Here is a 24452-nt window from a genome sequence, read left to right as displayed (position 1 = left end):
TACACAATGCGCACATACAAAGGAAACAACAAAAGGTTGTTCTGACAACTAAAATATTTCCTAATTTCTTGGTGCGTGACTTGCAGCCTTAATGATCTTTTAACAAATATTTTGGTGTATTACAGAAAATACATAAAGTATACTCACATAGCTACCTGATAGTACTACAATTAATATTATTTAAATGCAGTATTTCTCTTTTTCCACTGTTACTTAGCTGTGTAATGAAATACACATTACAATGTATATAAACAAGGGGATAAATTAAGGGTTTTAATCGAAACAATGGTATTCCTAATTTCTGTGCTTGAAGATCTGTATTTAAGATTGTAATAGCATAAGTTTTTCACTTAAACTAGAAGTCAAGTGTGTGTTGATTTCCTCTCTCCTCCCTCCCCATATTTTATGTGGAATTATTCTTTTTGAATACTTAATAGGAAAAACTGTTCTTTCTGGGAATTAAAACATGTGTAGTCAGGCTGAATAACATTCCAATTAATATTTACTAAAATAGCATTCTTAACCTGCTGCTTCTATGCATTTCAAGTGCTTTCCAGGACTGTTATCTCCTTTGATCTTAGAGAAGATATAAAAATTACACACTAGTCTTCACTCTTTAGTGCATAACTTGCTTGTTCTTTTGCCTCTTTCTCTTGTTCTTTGTATGGCTTCCTATGTCACGTTTCCCTTCAGAAGTGTAGATCAATGTCATGACAAAAATCCTTACCTTTCATATTTATACTGCACCTTTTCTTGTCATTTTTGAAGAATTTTTCTTTAATGTTTTAGCGCAGGAAGTCAGGTTTTACCCGACATTAGCAACAAATGTATTACTTATTGACAGCAGTACAATTAGGAGGGGGTTTTTTTGTTTTTTTTTAATTTTAAGGCAAAAGGTAAAGAATTAAGCCCTGTACGGTGTTCTTTTTCAAGTTCAGGCGGTGGGAAAAGTGTATTGGATGGTAGCTAACCCATTTTTTGTTACTAAATAAACATTCAGCTAGTGAATGAAAAATTAGTTTTTCTCTGGTATAACAGACTTTACATGGCTTATTTTTTAATGCTACATTAAGGAAAAATAGATCTGAACTACTGCATGAACTGTTGAAAATTACTTTTGGAGTATCCAAATTCTTCGAGATGCAGTAATTATAATAAAGAGCTATATTGTCCACATAGTATAGGATTTTAGATTAGATTGTTATGCAGGAATCAGATAGCTTTGCATGTCTGCAAATGTTCTTTTTATAACACTCAGTGTTAAAATCACCATCAGAAGAAGATGATAGTTTGTGATTATTTTTAATGTATGCTGAGCTTTGTTTATATATGTTGAGCCAGAGGTGTTTTCAGTATCTATATTTTAATGTGTGCTTGTTAAATTTAATAATACTATTACTTAGTGCTAACAAATTTTGTACTTTGTTTTCATAGGTTCTTCAAAAACAGCTAGATGATGTCAAGGAGGAAGAAATATCATTGTTAAGCAAGCACAAAGAGGTGGAAAGTGAGCTAGCAGCTGCTCGTGAACGCTTACAGCAGCAGGCCACCGATCTTGTGCTCAAAGCCAGTATGTATGTCTGTGGCTTTATATGTATTTAGTCTATAAATGAACCTCAACTATTAATTCAAGATTAAACTTTCTCTTTTCATTTTGTATTTTAAATTATGCAGATTTACAGTGGCTAAAAGGTATTTTACATTTTCTGTAAAAGGTTCTGAAAGATTTGTATTTTTTTTTAAATCTTATTCAGTATGCATTTTTACTTAAGATTCTTGTCCAAATTCACGTGCAAGTGTGCATGTGCCTCAAGCACCCAGGTTCAGAGACTTTTTGCCTTAGCAGTACCTGTGCGTGTGCACGTGTCCTGCATCTATTTGAGTTTTGTCCCAAAGGCCTAACAAGATGTTGTATGCTTCCTATTTCTCAGTTCCTCTCAACCACTTCTGGCTCAAGATAGGGCTTCTGCTGTCAGGCTGGAACTTTTGGACTTAGGACTACTTTGAAAACATTTTTAAATGCTTAATAAGTTGTTAGTATTTCTCTCGTCCAGGGTGGCCAACCTGCAGCGCCAGGTTCAAAAGTTAATATGCATGTCCTTGAATCTTTGCACAAGCATACGGGGACCAGCTTGCATTTCCATTTCTATACCATTTGGAAACTGGTCACTGAATGCTTGTACAAAGATTCAAGGAGATGCATATTAACTTCTGAAGAGCCACATGTCGCTCCAGAGCCACAGGTTAGCTACCCCTGCTCTAGTCCCTGTTTTATTTCTCCTGATTTTTGTTTGCCTATTGACAAGGCAGGAGAACAGCTTGACATTTGTCATGTGGGTTTCATTAGGTTAGCAGGGCTCCATGAGGACCTGCCTACATTTTAAATGCTGTGTAGGGCAGTGGTTTTCAACTTTGTTGGACTCAAGGCACGCCTCAGAAAATGACAACTCTTAGCTTTCCCTTATTTTTTGAGTATAGAAAAATAATAGAGCAATTCTTCTGTTACAAAGAACTCCACATCAGGGCAGAATGTTTTTAACAGTAACATGTTTTCTGACTCATGCATAAGTGCTTCACACCTAACTGAGTTAATATTCCATGGCAATCTATGGCATCCTTAAAAGAATCTCAGAGCACTTCAAATTGCTGCTGTAAGGTAACTCTTTCCTCCTTTAGGGCATGTACACCTGACCCAAAAAGCAAACATAAATACCAGGCTAAAGAACTCCCATTCAGCCCACTTCATTCATCCTTCCTGTGAAGCACTGGGGAAAAATGTTCTTCTATAATAGGAATTGATCTTCACTGACAGGCTTGTCAAAGCTTCAGTTCTTGGGCAGGAAGTAAAATATTTGATAAAACTTTTGAGAGATGCCATTACCACCCAAAATACCAAATAAGTTTTCCACCTTTTGGGGCTTGATTGCATGGCCCATTTTGGGGCAGCAGTGGCTCTGCATATTATAGCTTCAGTGCAATCACAGCTGCCTTCAGCATCATGTTCATTGTGGTGCCTACTCTCAATATCCTTCTCCATGAATCTACCATTTAGGAAAATTAAAATCATCTTCTTGTTCACTTGGTCTCTTCAGTCCTGCTTTCATCTGACACTAAAGACAAAAGATACTAAGAAGCATGATATAAGCAGGAGGCAGTGTATTTCATTTATCGAAGTACTAATGAAATTATTTAGGAATCTTGGGAGTAGCTAAATGTAAAACCTGTTCTGCCAGCGATCACGTCTAGATTATTTGGGTTATGTAAACTCTTGAGCTCTTTGTAACTTCTTTACCTAGATGAAAGCTGATCTATGAGGAAAACTAAGTCCACCTCTGAGGACTTAATTAACAAAAAAGAAATATTTCTATTTGATTTAGCCTTGGAAAGAATTCCCAAAGGGGCACCTGTTTTCCAACTTTGTCCATAATACTGGCATAAATCTGATCTTACTTTCGTTATCTCCTTACCAGGAGTCTAAATACCGTGTTTCCCCGAAAATAAGACACTGTCTTATATTTATTTTTCCTCAAGAAGACACACTATGGCTTATTTTCGGGGGATGTCTTATTTTTAAAACAGCATTTTTTTTTTTCTGTTTTTTTGCACCGGTCTTGGAAGCACTGTAATACCAGGTCAATGCATGGAGTGGATGGAGCACGCTCCGGTTCCACCACCCAATACCAAAACTATGTATGATGTTAATCCAAAGCCGCAGCCACAGCTTTATTCTTCCCCCTGAGGACACACAATACCTAAAGCAGAACTTCCTGCTCCTCACTTCACTGAGGAGACTTTTACTTTCATTTTCTATTTCTCCCTCTCCGGTCACCTCCGAGATAGCAGCTGTCACGATGGGGCAAATGAGAAGGGCTGCCCGTCTTATTTACCGCTTCGCGCCGGTACGCTTAGCCACGCCTATCACTATGTCTTATTTTCGGGGTATGGCTTATATTGCGCAAATACGTAGAAATCCTGCTACGGCTTATTTTATGGGTATGTCTTATTTTCGGGGAAACACGGTAGCACATGGACTCTGTGGTTTTGAATTCTATTGCAGGGTTTGGGATTTGGAAACCAAGAAGTGCCTTAATTATACTTCTTCTTTAAAAACAAGAGCTGTTATAGGTAACACCCTCAAATGGGAATTCTTGAGATCGGCTTTCATATAGTACTCCACAGCTTCAGTGGTTTCTGTTTATTGGACAACTGATTCACAGGATGTACCAGTGATATGATGTGACAATGGAACTTTCTTGTATCAGTGTCCCTCCCTTTCTTGTATCAAAGTTTATGAAAGTATGTATATTGCTCTGCTGCCTTGATTCTTTAATAGTTAAAAGATAGATTAGGAACTTCACTAGGTTGGTCCAGCCTGGATTCACTGACACAAGATACATTAATTTAGCTTTCGCTTAGTGTAGGATTAGCCTTTTAAAGTTTGGTTTATTTATTTATCATTTAAATTTAAAAGGCTAATCCTACACTAGGAGAAACCTACTAAAAAGTAAACTCTGAGGGGAAGGGCACTGATACAATTAAGTTCCAGTGTCACACCACATCACTGGCATATCCCGTGAGTCAGGTGTCTAATAAACAAAAACAACTGAAGCTGTGAAGACCTATATGTAAGACATATCTCAAGAATTCCCATTTGAGAGTGTTATGTGTGAGAATTCTTATTTTTAGAGGAGAACTATAAATAAGACATTGTCTATAGAGAGTCTTAAAGTGAACTTTTCAGTAGGTTTCTTTGCCCAAACCCAGATCTGTAGATCTGCTAGAGAATCTAAAATGGCATAAGCTAAGATTTAATAGCTGTGTCCTCTTTTTCTATCGAGTTCCAAATTTCAGATATCACTGTGAGGAATCTGTTTGCTTAGGAAAGTTCAATTTCCAACTTCCTTTGTCATATGCAACAAGAGCTCACAGAAAGATTAAAACCAGTTCTACATTTTAGAATTTATGATTATGGATAATCTTGTCTCATTCCTAACCCCTATGGAATCTAAAAATCACTGTTAAGATCCTTTCCAACGTACTGACCTCTGTTACCACATCTCACATTGTAGTATTGAATGAGCCACACTATCATTATAGATCTCCAAGAACTGCTCTAATTAAAGCACCACCATATCTCATGCATCAGTGTCCCCACACTTAAAAATGGCAGTGGCAACGCTTGAACTAAAGCTCATTCAACAAATTTTAGTTCAAGCACCCCATCACCATTTTTAAATGTGGGGATGCTGATACATAATTGCAGGAGACTGCTGGAGTGTGGTAATTGCCACGCTTCAGCAGACTCGATTGAATCTGGTCTGACGCAATGAAATTCTTGTGCAGTGGAGCAGTCTTCGTGCTTGTGTATAGGTGCCTTAAGAGATTTGGTGGATCGCAAACTCAATATGAGTCTGTGATGTGGCACAGCTACACAGAACGCATCTAATGCTCCTATTGATGTTTTGGGCTGCAGCAATAGGAACATTAGATGCAAGACATAGAAGGTGACAGTGCCTCTTTACTCAGTGCCAGTTAGGCGTCCTCTAGTGTATTGTGTATAGTTTTGGGCTTCATATTTTAAAAAGACATAGAGAATTAAAGAGCATCTAGACATAGGTGACAAAAAGGGCATGGAAACAAGCCATATGAAGGAAGATTGAAAGGTTAGCTTGCAGAAAAGGCGCCCAAGAGGGGACATCACAGCAATCTTCAAATATCTGAAGAGCTACCATAAAGAAGAGTGAGAGCACCTTTTCTCCATTGTTGCAGAGAGCACAACATGGACCAGTGGCTTGAAGTTGCAGTAAAGTAGGTTTACCCTCGATAGCAAGAAAAAATTCTTCACTGTTAGGACAGTGGAACAGACTGCCTAGGGAACCTCTATCGTTGGCTATGTTTGAGAAGAGTTTGGATAAATATTCATCAGGGATAATCAACGAGTACCTATGCCTGGAGTGCTCTCTCAAAAGCAGCAGTTAGAAATTTATAACCTTACTGGATTCCATTGTAAAAGTAGTTAGGGATATCGGGGGCGTGAGGTTGACTCCACAACTCTAATACAAAGGCTGTTGCAGAATCATTGCTCTAATGGTTAAAAACCTTCTAATTTCTGGTTTAAATTTATTCACAACCAATTATACCATTTGCTCTTGGACAAACGTTGTTCTTCTGCTCAAATATTCTTTCCCGCACTGAGATATATACATTTGGATTCTTCTACATCTCTACTTGTGCCAGAGGATTGGAGAGTCACAGACGTTTAGGGCTAGTTTAGGGACTTCATGAGAGCATCAGATCCAGTCCCCCTGCTCTGGGCAGGAAAGACTACTGGGGTCAAATAACCCCAGCAAGGTGTGCATCCAGTCTCCTTTTGAAGATCCCAGGGTAGGTGCCTGCACCACTGCTTCTGGGAGTCTATTCCAGAATCTGGTCACACAAACCATAAAGAAGTTTTTCTTTATATCCAGTCTGAAACCTCCTTCTAGGAGTTTATGACTGTTCCTCCTAGTTTTCCCCTGCGGCAGTTAGATGGACTAACATACTACCCGTCTTTACAAAAGGGAAAAAAGAGAACCCAGGGAGTTACAGACTGGATAGCCTGACTTCAGTACTTGAGAAGTTACTAGAGCAAATAATAAATCCATCAATTTGCAAATATATGGAAAAGGAAGGGGTGGCCCTAGTGGCCAGCATAGATTGGTTAAGAACAAATCATGTCAAACCTACTTGATTTCTGTCTTTTACAGGGTAGCTAGTTGAATGGTTGAAGGGAAGGCAGTTAACATAACGGTACTTGAACTTTAGTAAGGCTTCTGATATAGTCCCACATGACATTCTCATAAATCCATTGGTGAAGTGTGGCCTGATAATAGTAATGTTAATTGGTTGAATAATCACAAGCAAATAATTACTAGTGGATTGGTATCTGAAGGGCAGGGATTTTCAAGTGGTGTTCCATAGGGTTCTGTTCTGGTATGACTTGTTTTTTATTAATCAGTTGGATGTAGAAATAGCGGGGTGGTTGAGAGAACAAGGTATTTGCATTTAGATGAAAAGAAATTAAGGGGGAGACATGATAGAAGTTTTCAAGTATTTGAAAGCTTCCCCGAAAGGAAAAGAATGATAGTTCCTTGCTGCATGAGGCAGGACATAAAGCAATGGGCTTAAACTGCAGAGAAGCAGTCTCTAGATTGAGTCTCAGAAAACTTCCTTATTGGAAGAACATTAGGAAAGTGAAGTAAAATACTAAGGAAAGTTATAGAATCCCCTTCATTGGAGGCATGCAGAATGCCATACCCTTTTTCGGAACTCTACCATCAGATGTTCAAGTGAAGGAAGGGCCATGAGAGCACTGAGATAATAAGCGTTATGAGAAGATCACAGCATTAGAGCTTCATCTCTCGAGCTTCCCATGAATGTACAGAGTCCATTTTGCAGAACTTTAGTTACAGGTAAGAACCTTCATATCTGAGATGTTAAATAGCAGTTTTCTTTTTGTAGGCCATATTGGGATGCTTCAAGCTACTCAGATGACACAGGAAGTTACAATAAGAGATGTGGAAACAGAAAAATCTAGATTAAAAGAAAAACTATCTCAATTGGAAGAGGAAAGAAATCTGTTGCAAAGCAAAACACAGAGTCTGGATGAGAGACAGAGACAACAGATTCTGGCACTGGAGAAGGTAAAAAAAATAGATTTTTCTATTTCAGACAAACAAAAGTCTTACGTTTCTAAGAATACTTCTATTTCTACATGAGAAATCATAGCACAAAAAGAGATCATAGATTTTAACATCTAATACTTTACCTATATGAGGGGGCAAACAAAGTCAGCAAGCTGGACCTGGCCCATAGAGCTGTCTTAACTGACCCATGGATCTCTGAACCAACCCTAGTCACCATGTGGGACTTGCATGTGGCTAGACCCAGCACCGTGTGCCGCATACAGTGTAGGAATCAGTCTGGAGCATATGCTGCATATAGCAGCTGTGCCAGACTGGCTCTGGACCTGGTCTGCATCAGGCTGTGTTGCAGACAGCATGCAGGGCACACTTCATACCATGTGCAGTGTGCCCAGCCTTCCCACCCATGTGCTGAGTGCAGCATGCACCAGCCCCAAGGCTTACTCTGCATTCAATGCACCAGCTGAAGCTGGTGCTACACATAGCACAAGGTTGCCTAGGGTCTGATCCAGGATGGCCCTGGAGCCAGTGCACAGAGTCAGTTCAGTGGAGTGCTACATAGAGCTTGTGTCCCAGACCACATTGTGCTGGATGCAGTCCTGGGTCCAGTCTGCATGTTGGGTGCAGAGCAAGCCCTGGAGCAGAGCTGGCGCATGTTTTATGTGGCCCACAGACTGGCCCAGCAATGCTTATTCAGCCTGCAGGGCCAGGTGAGTGTGACACCCTTGTCTCTAGATAATTGTAAATGGTTTTTGAGTCTAGTGTATTTTCTGGTGTAATGGGTGTTTATGTGTCTTCAGTAAAAATGTTGTGGTGATTTTTTTGCTTTTTTCACTTTGAAGTGAAAAAAGACACTTAAGCAAAGGTGAGTTTGCAGTATTTGTTTGGCTTTTATAGAAGGTAAGTGAAGCAAGGGAATCGCAACGAGAATACTACGAGAAGGAGCTTATAAAACTGCAAACAAGATTGGAAGGAGAGGCTGCACAGTTAAAGGAGGCTCATTCTAAGACCTTGGAAGAACTGGCGTGGAAGCATCATACTGCAATTGAGGCTGCACACAGCAATGCTAACAAGGATAAGAAAAAGCTACAGATAGTAAGTAGAAACAGTTATGTATATTCCAAGCACAAAAGGATTTTGAACCTTTGTCACAGGACAGCTGGGCACTGTGATTGTATCAATTGTGTCACAGGCCAACTGGGCTGTTACGTTCAGTTTCAGATCGAGGAGGCAAAGTTAGGAGTGAAGTAAAGGCAAATTTATTATAGCTTACACACACACAACAGTTAACAGAAAGATAAATGTGATAAGCAGATAATGCAGTATTAAAGAGCTAATAGTATATAACAGGTAATAACAACAGGCCAACTGCAAGGGTATTAGCCACTGGGCTGTTCAAAACAACAGATAGACAGAGGTGGGTTGGCAACTTATCAATAGTCCCTCAATGCCAGGTACGCGTCAAGTGATTCCAGCGAAGTCAGGCATCCCCAATTGACACTGTCAGAGGGATTACCGGGGAAGGTCCCTTGATCAGGATCCGATCCTCTCTCACACGGGGGTCTGGGGTCTGGGCGTGGAACAGAAATCACTATTCTGTTCCCTCCTTCCTGCTGATCACCTGATGTATGCGCTTTTTATACCTAGTCTTATGTTAATCTGTTAGCTATAGAGCCACTCATAATGTTACCCTATAGCTGTTACCCTACGGGATTGAAAGGTGTTAAAATTATCATAAAAGGTTACTACCCAGACTTGGGTTTATCCAATCAGCAAATTATGATGCAGCACCATTAGGTTTGAAATTGATATTGCTTCGCCTAAGCCCCAACCCCTTTTAGGTTTCATTTGAATATGCTTTCTTAGGGTGTGTTTTCCTGGAATGTGTTGGCTGTGCCAGGCAGTTGAATCCAGTTTTATCATCAAGACTGAACCCGAGCAAAAAACCGTTAGGTCTCCTAATCTCGCAGCCACAGCTTTGCCTATAGGGCCCCGTCAATTCCACAAAGAGTTAATTTATCATTTTGGTTAAACTTATGACAGACAAGTTACATTTGCAGTTTACAAACTTACAAGCTTTATATTAACTAATATTACCTGTTTAGGCAAAATACCAAATGCCTCCAAGAAGCACATATTTATTGCTTATTAATCCCTCTGGTTCTGGCCGTCACAAACCTTGCCCACGAGAACTGGTATAATTTGAACTTTGTTTTGGCTGATTTACTCGACTGCTGCTGTATAGCTATCACCTTATACTTACAAATACCAAAGGAAATGTTGGCTTCTTTTCAAATAAAAATTCAAAAAGTGTCTCTCTTCAGTCCATAAAAAGGGAATTAACTGCTCTAGTTTACTAAGGAAGTGGACCATTTTAAGTAGATTAAAAGGGCTACAAAAAGCAAGTAGATAGATGATGCACAGCATAGCACTAAAAATCAGTCTGAATCATATGTAAAAATCATTTTAGATGCATGAAACCTTGGTAATTGGGAGCTATGTAGGTTGAATTGAGATGAGCAACACAGGTAATATCCAAGCAACCTGAAAATAAAGGCCTGTGTTTAATAGCATGCCATCACTGTGGTTGCTATGATTTTCCAATAGGTTGGAATACTATGTACTTTTCCTTAATGCTCACTGTTCAGACGTCTATAAATGTGAACATCCTGATTCAGCCTTTAGCCAGCTTTTGTCATGGGTTTTTGTTTGGGTTTAAGTGCTGCTAGCATAAATATATTTTTCACAACTCATGAAGGTTATGCATCTCTCTCCAAACAACTGCTCTACCTGCAGACCAACCTCACAGCCCCAGTGTCTCTTTCCTCTGCTGTGTAAGGTCATGTGCTGGACCACTGTATCATTAATTAATTTCACCCTAAAGTTATATATTGAACCTTACTTTAGAGTGTGTCTTTCAAAAATGTTTTAGAGGATTTAGAATCACAGAAAATTAGGGTTGGAAGGGACCTCAGGAGATTGTCTAGTTCAACCCCCCCGCTCAAAGTGTTATTTTGTATCGTTTAACTACTTTTTCACAGCAAGTGAGTTATACTTTTCATGGATGCCTATACCATGTAGTGGCCTTAATGTCTTCCACTTCTTTCCTCCCTTGAATAATGAGATGTATCTTAGTAGACATTCATCCCTTGTTCAGGAAACTGGAATTCCACAGACAATTTTTGTTTTAATGGAAAAAGACTTAGAAGTTTAATCCACTGAAAAACAAGATGAAACAAAAATGGGTCTTGTGGACACTCACCTGCATGTAGAGATATCTTGCAGTTACTGGATACATCTTTCTTTATCATGAGGATTATCATGTTCAAGTCAATGTTCTCTTTTATGTGTGTGCACAGACTTCGTGTGTATATGTACACAGACTTTGTATACACGTGTTTTTGTTCAGGATACTTGAGAACAACTTTCTCTAAAAAGTTGAAGATTGTTACATGTTACCCCTTTAACATTAAGGACTGTCCAAAACATTAAGGACTGGTTTTTCATAACAGTCTTTTTTCCTGCTCAAGAGCTCAGTACATTTAGGGCAGTATTAAACCTCCAATGGAATGATACCCTCTGTTCAGGATGAATCACTCCAAGGATTTAAGAAACTATCTTTGCTTACAGATTGATCTATTTTCTTGCTGTGAGAGACACAAGTGGAAAACAGACTCAAAATTTTTCTCCTAGCCTCATTATATATGCCATATACATGTTGAATCTCTTATACCAATAAGCCCTTTCAGGGCATTATTAATGGGTTGTGTGTAATTATACACAATTGTTGCCACTGCTTTATATGCTGTTAATGCCCAAGTATCTTCAGACACCAAAGTTCAAAAGAAATCTGTTGATGCAAGCATTGGAGAAATTTACTTCCAGTTTATTAAGGTATGGTTCTTTATACAGTTTTTTTTAAAAAGCTATTTTTGAGTAATATATTATCTTTCAAATATGAAAGATAACTTTTGGTAGAAGGTTAAAACATGACAGATAAACAGCTTTTTGTATCTTAAATATGTTTACTTTGTTTTATATTCTTTTCTCTTTTTTTGTTGTAGGTCTTCACAGGTTTGAGGTTTATATCCTTCCCTGTCCCTAAGCCCATTTCCCTTTCTAGAATCACTTGGTGGCACAAAAGAAACTTTTAGTTCACACTTTTATAAAACTAAATTTAAAATAACGAACAAACTTTTTCTTTTCACTTTTTTTTTCGCTTTTCTATTAGAAGGCGAGTTAAAATACGTGAAAGGGACACAGTACAGTATTTCTAATGTGACATTTCAGCTTCTGAGGAAGAGGCAGTTTCTAACAATTAGTCATTTTACTTTGGGCCTTCATGCTGCATCACATAACTGTTTTTCTTCATTCTTCATCCCAGCAATATTCTTTTATCTTTATACCCTCACTCAAGGTTTGTCTGTGCAGCACAACGCAATAGGTTGCAGAGACACCTGCGTTGACTGAGAAGTGGAGGCAATATAGTTGAATTAATGCAACAATCTACCTAAGCTAACTAGCTGTGGTGAGCAGTAAGTATATTTATTTGGGGCTGTACCACCACACCACAATATCCACATAGCTCTGTTGCACTGTGCTGCGCTGTGTTGACATACTGAAAGTCTAGTTCCAGTCAAATTTAACATAGAAGGTGCATTTCTTGAGCATCACTGGACTTGGTAGATGGATATACCATAATTTAAAAAGGCCCAGATAGAAACTCAGAATATTACTTTGCATAATTGGTAGTAAGATGACTAGATTTCCCAAGTGTCAAAAAGAGACTTCCTGTAGTCCCACAGCACTCCACTCTGCCAACCCTCCCTCCTCTTTCCCCCAACCCCATTCTCTGGCACATTCTGCTGGCTCTGAGCTCCAGTTTCAGCTGAGAATGCTGGATGGGTGGAATGAACTGTCTTGCCAAAAATGGGATGTATGAGCACCCTAATTATTGCCGTTCTGAATCGTAGTCTAATAAAGCTTTGATTGAGAACAGATTAAACAAAAATAGCACCAAAATATTAAAATACTTCAGTCTAAAAGTTTGTCATGCTGAACTACTACTTACATAATGCTAACTTAAATTTTTAAAAATCCGTTTTGGTTTAAAGCATGTTTGGATTCTCACTCCAAAATCACTGCCTTGATAAAATGTCAAACATATATAGTTTAAGTTATTGGTACACTCAGTGCAGTTGAAAAAAACCCAAAAAACAAGTGTGAGTTACTAATAATCTATTAGTTAATCGCCTTTCTCAGACAAATAATTTTAAGCAGTAGTTTTTACTTCTTATCTGCATAATTTAATATATTCATCCCTAATGGCTTGCATCTGGTACAGTAGCTTGGTGAGCAGGGGGAGTTCATCATACTTTAAATGAAAATAATGTCAAAGAAAAAATTAAAATATTTTACTTTTATAAATGTCAAAATGGGAAGTTTTGACACTAATAGAACTTGTTCCCAGTGTTTCCCTTAAATGAAACTTCTGTGAAAAAGATATGATTTTGCAAAATATGATTTGAACTGTGATGGAACTGAATTCTCCTATAGAAACTATTTTATCAGAATTTTTCCAGCTTCTTAAACTTGTGCATTTTTTACTCTTCCTGTGAAATACCTCAATGGAAATTCTTATCAGCTGGTGAAGTCTAATCAGAACTTGATCCAGAACCTTTTAATGACATTTTTAATTAAACATTATGAGGTTTCTCTATCCCATCTTCTTAGATATGTGTGTATTTCCTTCTTCATTTATTATGGTGCTGGTAAGCAAATAGCTTCCCTGTCCTCCAAAAAGTAAAATCTGCAGGCTCCATAAAGGATCAAAATGTTATCCACTTTCTGGGAGTTCTCTTTTATTTATAAAGAAACAAATTCAATATAAAATCTAGCCAAGCTACTGCCTCAGGTCAGGTTGTTGATATATATTCCTTCCTCACAACTGTAAAATTCAGCTTTTCTTTTTCTCCAAGAAATATTCCCCCTACAGCATGGACTCCATGAGCTACTGGCATCACTGAGTCTTTAAAGACTCACTTAATACTTCTACTGCTGATAAATGCCAGCTAAAAGACTGGGCTTGCAGTAGAAGATCCAGGTTGTCATACTGTCAAGTATAATATTATCAGTATATAAAATCTTGGAGAATCTTCTAGGTCACTAAGTCCACGTGGCATAATTTTTACTACTTATATGTATCGCACATATGTGAGTAATTTGATTCAGTTTGAGTAATCTGTATGATTTCTGTTTCTTATGTTAACGTAAAACATTTGAGTAGTACTGTAACTGAGAGGGGCTTACTGGGCATCAGAGGGGGGAGCACAAAACAACAGCCACCACCACAGGTGGCTTTGCTGCGGCTGCTGCTCCATGCACAGCTACCCCATTACCTCTACATTTGAACATGTAAGCCCAGTTACCACAAAAAAATAACTCTACCAGTCAAGGGCCAGAATACAATGATTATTCCTTCATAAAACTCACAGTAAATCTAGATGACACTTTGTGTAGATGCATCAGTCTTTTCAACTCATGCTATACTTTTGAGTGGTTATTTACTTTAAAATGCAACCTTTGCTCCATTTCTCACCATAATTGTGCCATCCGAAAAGTATTATAAATATATATTTGAAAAAATTGCCATTTTAAAACTCAACTACCTGAACAAAAAGAGAAACAGGAGGATAGTTAATCACTGTCTTACATATTGATTTTCTATAGAAGTGGTTAGCCATGTTAGTCTGAAGTCGGAAAGAAGGTAGGGCAAGATGGCACCATAGAGATTTAGGGAGATACGCTTCTTGTGTATGACTTCAGAAAGTCAACTCCTCCAACCATTTAAGAGTAGATCCATCAATATTACTGCAGTCTTTCAGAGTGTTTGCTCCCTCTGGTGGACCATATGGAGGGCAGTCAGCATATGCCAAGCTGTCTGATCTCCTTTGCCACTGGGGCGTGATAGTGAGTTTGTGAGGCACATTTTGTTTGATTTTGTTGAAGGCTCCATAGCCTGATTGTAGTTGATTCAGGTTTACCCATGCCTTATGTAGAAGTTTATGACCCGAAGGGTGTGAGGATGGTAGTTGTATATAGTTGTACTAGCCAAATGCCCATCAAGAATGACCGGGGGGGAGGGGCACAGAGGGGGAGCAGATGGGGATGGAGCCCCATTTGCACCCCCAGCTGGGCTAGATCTCCCCTTCCCTCCTGCTGCTTGAGGACCAGGCCCACTCCCTCGCTTCCTGTTGCAGCGGCGGGGATAGGGGAGGAGTGGGCCTGGGCCCAATGTGAGGAAGGACCGGGCCCAAGGGTGGCGAGAAGCCAACACACCACAGCGCGGGGGGGTGCAGAGGGCCCGAGGGGGGGAGGCCCGCTTCCCCTCTCCCCCTGCCGCTGCCATGTCAAGCTGCCCCCCAGCCACTGCTGCAGCGAGCCAGTTTCTCCCCACTGCCCCTGGGCTCGCTCCTCCTTTCCCTCCCCTTCCCCTCTGCATTGGGCCTATGCCCACTGCCCCCCACCACTGCTTCGGCGATGGTCTCACCACGGTGTCCGAACCCCATTCTCTCCCCCACGCCACTGCTGCCACCTCCAGTGAGCAGGGAGAGGGGGCAAGGCCAGTTCCAGTGGCCTCCCCCTCCTCCCCCCTGCTCCATCATTGCCACCTGGATTGTCGCCACCTTCCATCCACTGCATTGATAGGGGTTTTGTGATTCTTAGACATTTCTGCATTGGATATTTTTCAATTATGGTATGTAGTAGATGGTCTTCCTGTTGGGCTTTGATTGCCAGGTCAAGCAGTATTTCAGACTTCTTGATGTTACGAGGGGAGATTCCAGTCAAGATGAACATGTTTTCCCATTCCATGTATACCGGGCAGCCATTTATTGTTTATAGTGCAGAATTCAAGGGCACTGTCCGGTTTGCGGGTGTGGGCACTATTTGCCCAAACAAGAAAGCAGTATTCCTTTGGTGCGTAAACCATGGCTGGTGTAGTTGTTCTCAAGATAGAGAACTCAGCTTCTTATGTTGTACCAGCTTATTTCTTAATAGCTGCTGCTCTTGAGGTTACCTTGTGTCTCAATGTCTCCAAGGGGTAGTGGAAGGTTAGGCTTTTGTCTGAGTGACATCCAGATAGGTTAGTGTCTTTGTAACGGGCTCAAACAGGAGCCCTGTTACTGTATGGGCTTCAGGCGAGGATGACCTGAGACTGCACCCTGCCAGGTGAAGGGAGTTTCACATCAGGGGAGGGGTGGGATGATTAGCCCACCATGATCAGCATAAATCCAGCCACAGGACAAACACCTTTTGCCTTCAGGGACTGGAGGACAGAGGAGAGACCGTTGGGTCCCTGGAAGAAGGAAGAAGAAAAACCTTACCTGTGACCCCAAGGAAAGCCAGGACCTTGGGACTCAAGACAATGACAAGTTGACCACAAGTATAAATACTCCCCCGGGAACCCAAACCAATCTGGGCTTCAGGATACAACTCTTCTGGGAACCCCAAGAGCTAGAAAGAGGCTTCAGGACAGGGTTTGGGCAGTAGCAGCAGCTAGATGGAGCAACCAACTTGTGGAGTTAGCTAAGACGCCAGAACTGCCATTCACACAAGCGAGGGAGTAGCAGGGGCAGCTCCCAGCACAAGTAAGACGCGGAGAGCATATTCTGCTCATAAGACTTTTTAACCTCCAGAGACTCTGGTAATTATAAAGTATCCCTCAGGCATCTGGAGCCTAGAGTCCTTATCTGCAGCTTGGAATGCCCTCGCTAATGAGGTAATTAGCAAGGACATTGGTACAATACAGACTCCTGCTGTGCAAATAAAAGCTACTCTGTGAGAATTTACTATGCAGCTCGCTGTGGTGATTCCTTGCTCAGATACCATCACTGAATCCCTCTCTTCTTTTTATCTAAGTTGTGGCAGGTGCGTTCAAAGGGAGACCAAGCTGGGAGTGATTCCCCTCCGCCCGGCCCCACCACAAGTCTTCTCGAAGGGTAACTCTTTTCCCTCCACAACAATTCTTGGCATTCATGGCATGATTATTCATGTGAAAAAGTGTTGAGGTAGTCTTCTGTATATTCAGCTCCAATTGCCACTGTTTTAGGTAGGAAGGTATGAGTTCCATGTCATGGTTCAGTTTGGCCTCTATTGATGATACGTTATTGCTGGCAGCAACAAGTGCCAGGCCATTTGCATACATGTATATGGTTGATGTGGTGCTTACCTAGCCTGCCATGTAGATGTTAAACAGCATTGGAGCAAGGACAGAGCCTTGTGGTATTCCATTCCTGAGTCTCTTGTGACAACTTGTCTTTCCGTATGATGTACTCTAAGTAAAGGACCAATTTGAGATCATCTCCATAATGAAGTTGGTAAATAGCTTATACTGGAGGCCTGGGTGCCAAACCGTGTTGTAGGCTGCTGTTAAGTCAACTAGAACCACACCAACCTTTTCTTGATTCTCAAAAGCTCTTTCGATATCAGTTGTAAGAGCTGCCATAGTCATGGATTGATTGGTTTCTTCTGAAACCTGCTTGTTCATGCAGCAGCTGTTGGTCAACAATTGATGTGATTTGGTTCAAGATAAGCCGCTTTAGGAATTTACAGACCAGTGATATGGTCTGTAGCTCTTTGGGTCTTGTGATCTCTGGGGGGGCCTTATGGGTAGCACGGCCTGTCGGGTATGTAGTCCCTCCCCTCAACTCGTCTGCCACAACTTTGATGTTAAGCTATCAGGAGAGGGGGTTCAGTAGAGATCTTCTAGGGAGGGCTTCCTGACAATGGCAATACTCATGATTATTCAGCACGAAGTTCCAAGGGGCTCCGCCTCCCCTACAACCTGTTGAATCACCAGCCAGATAGGTGATGATGCGGTGGTGGTTTTGACCCCACGGGCTTGCTTGCCGCCTGCTTCAAGTAGGGGAACCCACATCTGAGTGGGCTCAGTCAGCTCTTGTCCTTCCGACCTTGGTACCTCAACCTTCTCTCTCTATCTCTTTGATTCTTTTCCCTTTTCTTTTCTTTTGTTATCTTTAGAAGAAATATTCTCCTGGGGAGGAGAGGGACATGGAGCCGCCTCCTTTTCCCCAGCCTCCTACAGGGGGCTCAAACGCTGCCCCTTCTCTACCTCCTACAGGAAGCTTAAACACTCCCCCTGGTCTGTTTTCCACAGGCAACTGCAGTGCTTCCCCTGCTTTGCCTCCTACAGGGGGCCAAAGTGTTCCTCCTGCTCTGCCTCCGGCAGGGGGCTCAAAGATTTCCCCTGCCCTGCTTGCCAGTGCTGCTCTGGCTGTGACGCTCCTCTTCCCTGCAGGAGCCTCAGCACATCTGATGTGCTGCCCACCTCCTCTCTCTTCCTCTGGCTCCTCCCCTCCGCAGGTTCTGTTGGGGCTTTTAAACTTCTGTGTGGTGGTTGCTACAACTGCCATGATTGGTCCAGCTGTTCCCTGCACGGGGAACAGCTGATTAAACAGCCAGCATAACGCTGGCTCGCGTGGCTGCAGCCACGGTCCCAGTTCCTGCACTCCCGGGCCGGCAGGAGGTAAGTTTTCCCTGCGGGGGGTCTGTTTTGCGGTTTTGGGACCTGCAGAGCTTGCTTCCGGCCCTTTAAAAACCTGTGGGGGCGTGTCACCGGCACAGGTCTGTTGGGTCTTCCCCTGGCTTCTGTATTACAATGTTGTTGGCCTTATGCCAGATTTTGGGTATCTTGCAGTGATGCATGCGTGTTGACAGAAAGCTGCATAGCTACTCTTGAGCTATATAGGCCCGAGTTTGGTGAGGTGTTCAGGAAAAATATGGTCAGGGCCAGCAGGTTTTCCTGTTTTAACACGAGACAGTGCTGTCTTCACCTCTTCTTCAGTGAAAGTAGCTGTCAAGTCATAGGGAGATATGAGATTTCATAAGCAACAGCCACTTCATTAGATGCCATGGATGAACAGGCAGAAAAAAAAAGATATATAGAAAGGAAATGGGGAGTGGGGCACTGCTAAGAGATAATAATGGGGTGATTAGATAACTGAAGTGTACAAGGCAGGTAATGCCTAGAGGGACATGAGTAAACAGCTAGTTTATGGTAAGAATCCATGGTTTCTTTTGGAAGCATGGTTAAAACAATTCAGTCTAAGGATGCCTTCTGTGTAGCAGTTTCACATTCCAGTTGTTTTTTAAAGGTTTTTTTGTTTAAGAACAACTACTCTGAGGTCAGTGATGGAATCAGCCCACTTATTATCTCTCTAGCACCTTTGTCTTGAGAGAGAGCCTTTTGCCTTGGGATCCTAGTCATGCCTGCTTCAAGATGTGCCTGTTTGTCCCACTTCAAGTCCCTCTGAAAAATGTACGATAAAATGCGCTAAAGCTTTTTCCCAGGACATGGCCACGTCTGTCAATAAGGTACCTGTCATTTTAGGACAATCTGGCCAGGTAGTGCTCTTGCTCACCACCTACTGGCAGAGGCACGGCAATGCAAGTTGGGAAGGGTGAGGTACTTAAGCTGTACCTGTTCTGATTCAGGTGTTAACCTGGGGACAATCAGACCTGCCTCAAATGAGACATGTCTTGGGCTTACATTTACAAAACTGGTAGACCCTCTTAAATTCTAATGTTTTAGATATCTAATAGTACTACTTCTGGGTTGTAACATTAGACATTTCTCCGTTTTAGTGGTCATATTTCATCCAGGACCCCTAATTGCTATTGAATTTAACTTGGACATTTCATAATAGTAAGGGAAGGAGCTCCCATTTGGAGTTGCCTCTTCAGCTGCTGGTTCAAGTCTTTGCTTTATGCAACATTCAGTTACCATTTTTGCTTACTGCCCATTTTGATTTGTTTCTTAAGTATATTATCACAAGAATATTTTTATTAAATTTGTATAAAATGATTATCCTTCAGCCTTTCATAACTTATTAACTAAAGAATGCCAATTGGGCTCTGATAACTTTATCCTGGTGCACCAGTTTGTAACTTCTGAGTTGATCTTAATCAGTTCCTTCTTTGCCTGATTGATACTTCAGCGATCTAGTCACTGATCTGAATTTTATGGCAAACTCTAGCTCAGGGGTCAGTAATGTTTTTGACCACAGTGCCAAAAACACCCCAACCTTCACCTGTGCCTTGACTTGGCATGCCACAGGCAGATGGCAGGGCACCTGCAAGGGGTCCAATCCTCGCTGCTAGCAACAGGCGCATGCATGCCTCTGGGTGGATGACAGGGGAGGGGCTAGGGTTGCGTTTCACTATCCCCTTCCCTGCCATATGCCCCAAGGCACACGTGCACCCTCCTCAGCCACAGAGTTAGTGCCAGGGCTCCAGACCTCGGTACAGCTATTCACAGCCTGCCCACTGCCTGCTGCAGTTGCCCAAAGCCTGGCACCACAACCACAGAGCCCAGCCAGGGCTCTGGACCACAGTGCAGCTGTTTGCAACCTCATGGCTGCCTGCCACAGCTGACCTGGGCTCTGGGCACCTGGTACGTGCCATGGAGCCTGGGATGCTGGCAGCAGGGCTGGCAGCCTCTCGGGCTCTTGCTGCAAACAGCCTGAGCTCCATGGCAGGCAGCAGCTGCCCAGAGCCTGAGCTGGCTACGGCATGCTGAGCAAAATGTCCTGCCCCTGGGTTGCCGACCCCTGCTCTAGCTTGTTTTTCCTTATTCCTCTGTCATTTTATTCTGAAACCAATTAATATGGAGGCCTTGCTCCTCTATATGAGGATTTTTTTTTCAACTGCATCAATTTTAAACAGGTTTTCTCCTTGTATTCCCCATTTCTAAGAGGAAAATAAGTTATTTACATTGAAATGCCTAAGCAATGCTGTCCTGCGGGCAGTAGTTCTCTGTTATAAATTTTCAACATGCAGAAATCAAATTAGCAAGTAAATATTATTAATTCTGCACTCTTGAACACCACTTTAACGTTTAGAATCTTTATAGAAAGCCAAGAACTGAAAATTGATTGAGAAGAAATTTAGAATGCATCAAGACAGAGAGTATAATTACAATAATTAATGAAAAGCAACTGCCACTTCAGAGATTTTCTAGCTTAAGTTGAAGTCAAATGAGAAATAAACAGCCAGCATATAAAGTTTAGGAAACCATTTCAGTAGTGACTATCTAGCTACCCTACGGTGCTCTAAAATAAATTCTTCCCCTCCTGGCAAAAATCTACTACTAATACTCAGTGAGGTCTTTTACCATCGGAGCTTGAGACCTTTGCATCTGAGTAGAGCTGACATGTTTCTTTTAATTGTATGAGATAATAGATGCTTGTCTGCTTATTTTCTCCACTGTTCCTTGTATTATTGTTTGACATTATTTGCATCAAATACAAAAGTATGATTTTATGTTAATAACAGACATAGAATGAGACTTTGCTGCCCTGGACAAATTAAGTTTTAATAGGAAATATGTATACAGTGGTATGGGGAAAAAATTCAGAGATTTTGAAGGTATTTTCAAAAGTGATAGCCCCCCAGTTCAAATTTTAAGGCAGAAGATTAATGATGCATTTGAATTAGAGACATAATTATATTCAAGGAAGATGGTGTATCTTTCCAACATATTTTTAATTCATGTACTTAGATATTATGGTGATAATCACATTAAACTTGTCAAAAGATTAGTGAAATATTTTACACGGATACTATTAATGGTTCTTGCTCTTTTCCTAATGCTTGCTTTTAAGTTATTTTTTCCACCTCTGTGGACTTTCTGACATTGACTTATATTTGGTTACTGAACAGATGGTGATGTTTAACTAATTAAACAAGTAATAGATATCTAACTAATTAAACAGTTAATATTTTGAGAGGGTGAGAAATTTGAATGCATGTCCTAAAAGAACAGTAACTAATAGATTTTTTTTTAAAGAGTAATGTTTATAACAGAAAAATGTGTCAAGGCCCAGAATATGAATCATTTCACTTTTTTTTTTCCTCTCTCTCTAGTCTCTTAAGGAGTCTTGACTATTGTACATTTGCATTTGTAAAGAACAACAGATAATAAACACAGTGCTGTAGAATCCTCTTATAAAGTGCCTCAGACTTTGCTGCCTTAAACCCAATATGGACAAGTTATTGGTGTTATAATACTCCTCACTACATGAACTATCTTACTGGTGTGAGAACAAGAGTACAGTAAAGCCACAGCTGCACTTTTATGATATCTTTATAGGTCCATCTTTAAATTGCTGGGATAAAAAGAATATGTTTGTAACAGGATGCAGGGGTTCTCCCCATTTCCTATTGAACAGAAAGTTAGTTTTGGGCACAGTCATCTGGAGGAAGAACTGGGACCTTCATCCTCAGATCATTGATGGCAATGGAGTTGTTCCATTGGCCTCAATAAGCTTTGGATCATGGCTTTGGAAGCACTTTTGATAGAGTTCCACATCTAGTATCATAAGTGTGTGTTGCCCTCCAAGCTACGAAGTTCTTTCTGCTATGTTAAGAAGTACTACTTTATTATGAATATTTAAGGAATTAACTAGAACTGTTTCTATTTTTGCTAAGTACTTTTGTCAGTGTTTACTTACTACACACTGTCTAGATATTTGGCTAATTAAAAATTGATGAATTATCATTTTAGATATTGCCAACAAGTCTCTGCTCAGTGGTCGCTGTTCTGTTTGTTTGTTTGGTGGTTCTTGTCTGTCTTGTAAATTATTCTAATTTTGATTTTTGAAAGATCTGCACAACATACTGGGTCTTTAAATTATTTGTCACCAACTTATTATATTGTTGATGACAAGAAATAGAAGGTGAACTTGACTCTAGGAAGAGAGAACTAAGAATTATAACTGAGATTTAGAAACTTTTCCACTCTGTCATCAGTTTGAATCCAGGAAATATAAAGTTTTGATAAAAGTAATCTAACTGTGGTTTAATTAATAGTGTTTGAGTTGTTGAACTTGTCTTTATATAAAAATATCAACTGTTACTGTAGACCAACTTATTAGGGATGGCAGTGGAGCCAGGGATTGGCATAGCAGTCTGCGGGATGGATCTGGCCTGCAAAGAGGTCCAGTGTGGACTGCAGAGGTCTGATCTGGTATGGGGGATCGGTAGCATGGAGCTGCACTATGTTGCCATCCCCTCTACAGTGCGCCTCCCCACTGCAGTGCCTGCTCCTCTACTGCATCTGTGTTTCCCTCACTGCAGTGTGGTTGGAAGTCTGCAACAAAGGAAGTGCGGATGCAGAGTAGAGTTAGTGCAGGAAACTGGCTATTGTTGGGGAAGAAAGGAGGGCAAATACTTTGGCCCACCATCAGCTGGGTCACAAGCTCCAACCCATGCCAGCAAAAGACTATGAAACTCTGGAACAGAGGATAGGAACTGAATCAGTCTACGGACTGGTCTGTTCTGCACTAGGCTCTTCCTAGATATGTTCCATTTAAGGAAATATAGGCAAAAAGACCAATATGTTCTCTTGAAGAAAGAATGATAGTAATGAGTAGAATCAAAAAAAGGGCAGGTGAAAGTATGATCTTCATGAGTGGTGAATCTTGTATTGAAATACTGCTTTCTTTTAAGAAGTTTGTTTTTTAATTTTTGTTTTCATAATTCAAACCGATACACCTACTTGCAGTTAAGGTTGCTCGAGACTTTCTTTTAAGATACAGTTTTCAGTTGATTTTAATGTTGCCGAACTTTAACTATTTGGGCTAAATTTTTCATGCTGAATATTTACCTTTGACTGGGGGTTGGGGTTAAATTAAGAACAGGATAAGGACAAGATATTATTTTTACTCACATTAAGAATTTATTCCTTGAGAAGCTGTAGCTCCTCCATGATTTAAAATATAGGCTTGAAATTTGGCTGGGGAACTGCCATAATGCTATTTATGCATGTGCTGTTTTGGTATTCCAATAAAAAGCTATACCAGTTCAGCAAAGTTAAAAGCTTTTGAAAAATCAGTTTGTACAAGCTATATAGAGACTGATTTTTTTACAACGAAATTCTTCAAAGATTCTATCTATAAGCCTGTTTCTTCTTGGGACTTCTGTTGCAGATGTTTCCAGTTGTATGGACCACTGTGGTGCTGGGCACCAGAATAGAAAACAGGGAGGTTTTGGCTCTGTGCTCTCAATGCCCCTTTTTGGCATTCAGGCACCCTGGTAGGTCAAGGGAAGAGTAGGGGAAAGGGAGAGGAGAATCTTCCTCTAATTGAAAAATCAGAGTCTGAACCTAGGGTGAAGCTTAGAACGTTTGAGCAAGGTATCTTTGCTGGGGCAGAAGCTTGTACTGAAACTTGGAGATGGACAAGGAAAGAGACTGGGACAGGCTGGGGAAGGAGACTAGGTCTGGGTTATGGGCCCAGTAGAGAGGGTAGAAAAGAGAGGCCTGGGACAGGGTCAAACTTAGGAGAGTGCAAAAGTGAAGGTGAATCAGTTTTGGAGAAGTCAAGGGTAAAAGAGCACACTCAATTCCAAAAACCAAAATGGAACGCAAGATTCCTGAGTCCTGTGTGCTTCTACTGTGAGCAAATATTTGTGAAATCCATTGGTAAAGTATTTGTCAGAAATCCATACTGATGAATCATCATTAATAATATCAATCTATTATCTATTTTGTTTTTTTTCCATTAGCTTAAATGGCAGATATCAATGCTATAGTTTTAATAAATCCAACCCTGCTGACCACCCATGCAGTGACAATGATATTAATATAATGCCACATGATACAATTTCTGACAATTTCCGGTCGTATGTTTAATGTTTCGACCAATCAATCAGTGTTACCTCTGCAGCCTCCATTTGTCCCCTTTATGCATA

General features: G+C 40.8%; 1 protein-coding gene and 1 pseudogene across 4 annotated transcripts in view; one reads left to right on the top strand and one right to left on the bottom strand.

Moving 5' to 3' along the window:
* The window catches only part of FAM184A (family with sequence similarity 184 member A), a 215369-nt gene that overhangs the window by 84440 nt on the left and 106477 nt on the right, over window positions 1-24452 (top strand). For all 4 annotated transcript variants that reach the window (XM_090038672.1, XM_090038652.1, XM_090038662.1 and 1 more), the window contains exons 3-5: window positions 1435-1570; window positions 7501-7682; window positions 8580-8777. In XM_090038672.1, the coding sequence (XP_089894798.1) occupies window positions 1435-1570; window positions 7501-7682; window positions 8580-8777 (516 nt within the window). The remainder of the gene's footprint in view (window positions 1-1434; window positions 1571-7500; window positions 7683-8579; window positions 8778-24452) is intronic.
* LOC149873087 (U2 spliceosomal RNA) lies at window positions 3596-3725 on the bottom strand (annotated as a pseudogene).

The sequence above is a fragment of the Crocodylus siamensis genome, chromosome 1 (assembly GCF_052110815.1).
Source record: "Crocodylus siamensis isolate JL-2025a chromosome 1, ASM5211081v1, whole genome shotgun sequence".
In the NCBI taxonomy this organism is placed as follows: Eukaryota; Metazoa; Chordata; order Crocodylia; family Crocodylidae; genus Crocodylus; species Crocodylus siamensis.
The sequence above is the reverse complement of the archived record's forward strand: the minus strand, read 5'-3'. Positions and strand labels throughout refer to the sequence as shown.